A 7,161-nucleotide genomic window follows, 5' to 3' on the forward strand; every position below is an offset into this window, starting at 1 on the left:
AAACGTCCCCAGGACGGCGGGTACTGAACTCTGCCCGCTCCAGTAAACTACACCGCCTTGGGCAGCTTCGGGCACAAACACAGTACTTAGCTAGAAGCTTCTCAACAGAGATGTTTAGCTCATAAAACTTCCGGCTGCGGTAGTGGCTAGTTTTCACTTCTTTAAACATATCCTAAATCTGCAACCTTGTCGGATGAACTGAAACGGCATCAGCGTTCACAGGCGCAGGACAACACAAACCCCTCTTCCTTTCTAACAAGACAGGGCACACACACACAGGGTAGCCCAAATTTTAAAAAGTTAAAAAAATGTCTTCCTTCCAGGAAAAGTGTTGGCATACCAAATATTCTTTTAAGGCTATAATGTTGTCAGAACATCTGAAACATTAGTGGATAAAACTCATGTACAATATAAATAGGAAAGTAACTTGAATATAAAAAACTTTCAGAAGGGGACCAATCAGAATTTCAATAAACTCTATGAATAAAAACATATGCTATATACTATAGTGCACAATCATGAGTAGAGCATTTAAATTCATAAAGGAACTGAAGTATAGTACTGCAGGATTATTCAAATAATAGTCTTCAAATGTACAAAGAGCAAGAACACACAAAAAAGCCTTGGGCAGTGTGCAACTTTGAAAATTACTATCACACCAGCCAAACAAATCCTTAACCACTTTTTAAATGGATTCATTTATACCATTTTAATGCAAGGAGAATATCAAAGATACTAAAACAAAGCAAAAAACTCTTCAGTGTCTGACTCACATTTTTGTCCCCAAATCTCTTCACATTTAATAGTCGCATTTTGAATGTATAAGCTAAGGATTTTAAATTTCTCAAATAGTTCATGAACAAAAATACAGTTCATGTGTATATTTAGCTTTAAGAATTGTATTTGAAAGTTACAATGCTAAGGAACTAAAACACATACTTCAAACCTCTAAAAATAAGATAGTCACAGAAGTTTAAAACTGTGTTCATCTCAGATGTCCACGTGTGACCGGAGAGCACATAGGCGCGCGCTCAGATACCATCCTCGGGCTTCATCCCGATGGGGCCAAGCCAGATCGCCGGTGTTTGGCACTGAGAGTTTACCTGGACACGACTGATCAGCACAAAAACAAGCAATCATTCTACAAATTCTTTCGCCATTAAGAACCACTGTGTTGCGTCTGCTCTCCTAACATGCAATCTGACTACTCCAAAGTCACTGGGGTTTGCGGGAAGGTGACTTAAATTGGTACAAAATGAAGCTTAGATGAAAACTGGTTAAGGATTCAAAGCACGTTAGCTCTGAAGTAGGACTCTTTTAACACCCAGGAGGAGGAGGTGCGCTTTGCTCAAGAACACTCGAGCTGCGCACTCCGCCGGCCGCGCTCAGGCGCTGGCGGTGCAGGCGTGCATGCGCTTCGCCACGTCGTACACATAGGTGATGTCCGGCCGCTTCTCAGGGTCTGGGTTGATGCACATGTTCACCAGCTGTCGCAGCTGCGGAGAAGAAAACACAACCTGCTTCAGGAACCACTCCGGGTGGTGAGGTACAGGAACACGCTTTGCACAGCTCTGGGTTTACCAGGAATGCACGTGTGCTGCTAAATATTTGGCTGGAAATATGTGATCGCCATCAGTGACTTTAGTTAGTTGAAGGCTCTAAGAAGCATATTTACTGGTGAGTGTTCAGGTCAAGAGAAGAGTGTTCTCCACCATCTAGTGGCTTTCTGGTGACCTGATTATCTTTCAGCAAAGTCTGATTGGAGGATGGCAGTCACGGGAGACAGTAAGTTTTACACTCCATGTCTCCAAGTTATTAATGACTATAGATCTCTACACATTGATCTAGAATTTACTACAACAACGTTCATTTTAAGTTTAAATTTTAATAACCAGCTTGTTGTACATCGGAATTTATACAAATGTTTTTTATTATAGTAAAAGCACTCCTTCAAACTAAGAATAATAAATTATAAGCAAGGTAAGTAACAAATAGTGCTCTCTCAACTGTATGAAGTTGCACTTATGTCCTCATGTTATAGATGAGAGGACTGAGGTTTACTTATTTACGTCACAGAAAAAAGTATATTTCGTTAAGAAAATATCCTTCCATCTGACCCTAGAGCCAATGACTGAAGAATAGGGCACTTGATTCTTAATTCTAATTGCTGTGATTCATGGAACCACATGTCTTCACAATATGGTCTTTCACGACAAGCCAAATCAAGAGGAAGGACCAGACTCCTTAGCCTTCAAGTGCTGGGCTGTGCTTAGTCGCTCAGTCCTGTCCAAATCTTTGTGACTCCATGGACTGTAGCCCACCAGGCTCCTCTGTCCATGGGGATTCTCTAGGCAAGAATACGGGTTGCCATGCCCTCCTCCAGGGGATCTTCCCGACCCAGGGATTGAACCCTGGTCTCCTGCATTGGCAGGTGGATGCTTTACCATCTGAGCCACCAGGGAAGCCCTAGCATTTAAGTATGTCTTTGTAAATTACTCATAACTCTGAAAACTTGCATTACTCTTTCTCGACATAGTGGCATATAGTTAAATTATCAAATTATTGTTTGACAATTTAAATTATCAAATTACAGAGTTTTCAACTTCCACCAAGATTTTTTTCATCTGGAGGAAAAAGAAACTAATGCTAAAATCTGTGGGCTGAGTGTGTTAACACCACAGAAGCCCACCGCCAGTGAGAAGAGTCAGCTAGAAAGAAGGTATGTGTAAGGAGGCCCCCAGGGGATGGAAAGGGAGGAGCCCATGGACGCCCGCAGGCTCAAGGCACTGTCTGGAGAGGTTTGTTTCTACATCAATTCAGGACAGAGGCTGGAGCACACGACCTGTAAGGATTCTTCCAGTGCTAACCCTCAAGTGATGTGATTCTATCAGAATGAAGCTTCACAGTCAGCTTCACTTCTGGGAGTTCAAAGATGCCGATGATAACAGCAGACCTACTGGGAGGGTCCAAGGATGTCATGGTCTGTTGTCTGCAGTGGCACAGGGGAAGCATTCAACATCCTGAAGGGGTATGGCGTACACAAGCCTTTGTGTTACAGTGATCTGAATCAGAAAGAGGTTGTTGGCATTTTAGCCATTAAAATAAAAACAAATACATTCAGTTGTACACACAATAGAAGACAGGAGGAAAAGTATTTATACTGAAACTTATATATAAAAAGACACTGTTTTCCAACAGGTTACCTAGCGGTCAGAAATCTTGTTCAGAGATAAAAATGATAAAAGGAGCAGAAAGGGTAACTGTCCTACACTCATTCTATGTAACCAGGATCCAAGCAGATGCAATAGCCGGTTTTTGACTGAACAAAAGTGCCACACCCTTCAGGCTGGTCAAGAAACCTTACTTTTCCTGCCTAATAATTCAGAATACGGTTCACTTTCCAAGCGACTGTAGCGGATGCTCGGCCCTCACCTGTTTCTGCCACGAGGAGAAAGCAGCCAAGATTACAGACGATCACTGTTTAGTTTCAAATCACGACCACTGGAAAGGGATGCTACTGGGTTAAGGTGTGTCTGAGTTCCACTGAAGAGATGAGTTTCTGGGTTCTGAGAGAAAACGGTGGATACTGGGGGATGAGAAGTGGTTACCCAGAGGAGAGACACTAACATCTCAGGGACTTCATGCAGGTACTTGGAGGCTGGTCTGACTTCCAGCAGATGAGCAGAGTGGTGAGACGCTTCAGCTTCGATCAAAGGTGTCAGCCTGCCTTGCTGTTTGAATCAGCAGAACAGAACCCATCACCACAGTCCTTGTCAAGGGATACACAATGGTGGAGCGAATATTCAAAGGTTTGAATATTCAAAAATGTGATTCCGAAGAGTATTGAGAGGTATGATACATAGTTCCTGTCAAACGCGCTAACAGCACGGGAATTTAGGGAAGACTCAGTAAGAAATATAGTTCATCCTTATGCTGCCGTTTAGTCAACTCAGTGGTGTCTGACTCTGTGACCCCATGGACTGTAGCCCGCCAGACTCCTCCGTCCATGGGATTTCCCAGGCAAGAATACTGGAGCGGGTTGCCATTTCCTCCTCCAGGGGATCTTCCCAACCCAGGAATCAAACCTGCGTCTCTTGCACTGGCAGGCAGGTTCTTAACTGCTGAGCCACCAGGGAAGCCCCACTCATCCTAGTAACTTGGGATAAGCCAACGCCGGATATATTACTCACAGACCCTTACAGGTGATATTCCCATCATAATTCAGCAGGAGAAAACTCCATCTTCTCTGAGGGACAGAGAAGGTACACTTTCATCCTTAAAAACATGATCTGCTTCTGTTTCCCATCATAATTCAGCAGGAGAAAACTCCATCTTCTCTGAGGGACAGAGAAGGTACACTTTCGTCCTTAAAAACATGATCTGCTGTTTCCTTCGAAACCAGGCAGATGTGCTGCAGCCACTCTGCTGGCTGAGAGGGAAGGTGTGTTTACATGCCCTTCTGCCCTTGGTTCTGAACTTGACTTCTGTTTCTGTATTAATAACCACTAACCTGTGTCTTCTACTGTAAGTCAGCTTAAATCCTTTATGAAAAAAGGTGGACTGTAAGCATGTTATGGGAGATTTACCCAGACCCGTATTCTTAGTTTGAGGGACGTTTCTCTGATATTTGATAACTATTGGTTATTCTAAAGATACATTTCAGTAGACATATTAACCCAGCAGGGGCTGGGGGAAGGGGGAGCCAGTTTCAATAGTCTTTTGGCAAAGGAAATGGGGGGAAAAAAACACAACAAATAACTACTTTTATGTTTCAAACGGCCATGGGCCAAGTTTTATGCCTTTAATAATTTTGATTTTTAAAAATGCAAAATTGTCATACCAGGTAACAATTTTAAGTTCTGCAAGTAAGGTCACTTCTCACCCTTCTTTAATGTATACGAAAGGACAGTATCTCTGGGACATGGTAGAGTTACATGTGCTTCTGACATGATGGAGACAAGGATAAAACAGTCGCCCACATAGCAGAATATAGGAATGGCATTGAGAGATGGCAGTTGGGGTTAAGCAGTCATTAATTGGAGAATGAGGAAAAACTCTTCCCTTTGCTTGACAGCCCCCAGCCTTTAATTGTTAAACAGCTAAACGTGGCCGGCTGTCTCACTCAGTGCTCTGGGCGCACTTTCTGCAGTTTGGAGGCCACACTGCCGAGATGGAGGTGCTCCTAGGAATTGGCAGTTATTTCTAAGTTTCCAGGGGACAACTGGAACCCCATCTCCTGAACATGTTCAGATAAAAGGCATCTCCATGTGTCACAAGGTAACTCTGGGGCTTTGAAGTTGCTTCCGGTGCCAGAGCAGAGAGAGGACCATTTCCTGAAAGCTGTTGCTGATTTAGTTCTGCCCTTTCTCACAACTGGATCCAACTCAGAAGCTCTCTGCAGGGTGGCGTGCAGGGGGCGACATCCCAAGGTCACAGAGGCATTAAGGGGCCCGGCCGGATGGGAACCGAAGCGGCCTGGCTTCAGACACCTGACTTTTAAAACTATTGCTCTCCTACCCCAGGGAAACCCCACCTGGTCTGCAGGCTCCCGCACAGCCACCTGTGCACAAAGGTGGGTGACCTTCTAACAGGCAAAGGCAGGCAGGTAGGATGGCATCACGGACTCAGTGGACATGAGCTCGAGCAAGCTCCGGGAAACTGTGAAGGACCAGGAAGCCTGGCGCGCTGCAGTCCACGGGGTCGCCAAGAGTCGGACGTGAATGGGAGACTGAGCAACAACGACAACAGGCGGTCTGACTCTCAGAAGATGCCAGCTCTGACGCTGGTTCGTCTGGTTCCTAAAGTGAATGGGTCGCCCGCACAGTTCAGAGCCAGCTCCCATCTAAAAACAGACCAAAAAATCTTCTCTAGGGCTCTGCCCAACATCAAGACAAGGGCCTTACGTGACACAAAACTTTTCAGATTCATATTCTGACTAGAGTGACCTCACTCATTAAAGTGACAGTGACTACCTCCAGAGAAAATGTACTTGAGTTTTCACATGGAACCATTTTTTTATACCAGGTTAGGAATTTACACGTGACATGACGCATCCAAAAAAAAAAAACTCTACGTGTTCTATCAGACAGACATTACATAATCAAAAAGGAATAATCATCTTAGTGAGCTCTCAGTGTTAGTCTTACATTAAAAAAAAAAACAAAAAAAAAACCTTTATCTTCCTGAAAACCTCTGCAAAAAATTACTTTAAAAATCCTGAACAACTATCCAACCTTTTGACATGATTCTAAGTACTACATTATTAAGTATGGTTAATGAAGACATCTGTTCATATAATCAGTTTAAAAAATTTTATATATATTCCTACATGTCAGGCTTTAATTTCTCATAATATTGTCAGGTAATCACTTGCTCAAAGAAATTTTGTGTTTGAATGGAGGGAATTAGCTTCCCATTTATTACTTTGTAGAAGTAATTCCCACATCAGTGGATATTAGGTTAATAAAAATAAACAGGAATAAGTAAAACATTTCATGTAAGTAAAGACATTTCATAGTTTACATTATCTTAAGAAAACTTGAATTTGCATTACTTTACACGTTTATAAAAACATGTACTTTGTGTTGTTTTTAAACTGTTTTATAGAACAAGCTAAAAATAAGGTAAAAAGTAAAGGTCTGAATTTGTAGGAGTCTTTACAAAATCAGAAGAAAAAACTTTAATTCAGATGATTAAGGGAAATTTAAAAAGCAACACAAAATTTAAATGAGAAAAGTCATATAAAGTAAAAATAAAATGAATGCTCTGACATTTCTAAAGGATTATGAAGTCATAAGTCATATGGAAATAAATGAATATTTTCAATAAAAAAAAGAAAATGCTAATACAGACTGATCGATATGTTTGTAAAGAAATACCAAAGCATATAGGTTGGTACCAGAGATATTAAAAGGGGAATGCTGATGGTCCCCGCTGTCGGGAGATCAGCCATGTCCAGATGAAGACGAGCGTGCTGTGTGCAGCCTGGCCCTGGGTCGGGACACGACTCCCGACAGGCGACTCCCGACAGGCATGCAGGATGGGCTCTGGGCGCTGCTGCTCTCTGACCCCACCCCTGTCCCTCTGAGACCAATTACGATGCATCCGCCTCCCGGACACACCCCGTTTCCATTGAGCCCAGGACACACTGCAGCCCCCCAA

At 42.9% G+C, this 7,161-nt stretch overlaps 1 protein-coding gene across 4 annotated transcripts in view; it reads right to left on the minus strand.

The window, feature by feature from the left end:
- Positions 1 to 6: 6 nt before the first annotated feature.
- NEK7 (NIMA-related kinase 7) overlaps positions 7 to 7,161 on the minus strand; it is a 137,270-nt gene continuing 130,115 nt past the window's right edge. For 3 of the 4 annotated variants that reach the window (XM_010831094.1, XM_010831091.1, XM_010831093.1), the window contains one exon: positions 7 to 1,496. In XM_010831094.1, coding sequence (XP_010829396.1) covers positions 1,386 to 1,496 — 111 coding nt within the window. In that variant the 3' untranslated portion in view covers positions 7 to 1,385. Of the gene's footprint in view, positions 1,497 to 3,432; positions 3,567 to 7,161 lie in introns of all 4 variants that reach the window. The other variant, XM_010831092.1, reaches the window with a different exon arrangement.

Source organism: Bison bison, unplaced genomic scaffold, assembly GCF_000754665.1.
Source record: "Bison bison bison isolate TAMUID 2011002044 unplaced genomic scaffold, Bison_UMD1.0 scf7180017864524, whole genome shotgun sequence".
NCBI classification, from domain to species: domain Eukaryota; kingdom Metazoa; phylum Chordata; class Mammalia; order Artiodactyla; family Bovidae; genus Bison; species Bison bison.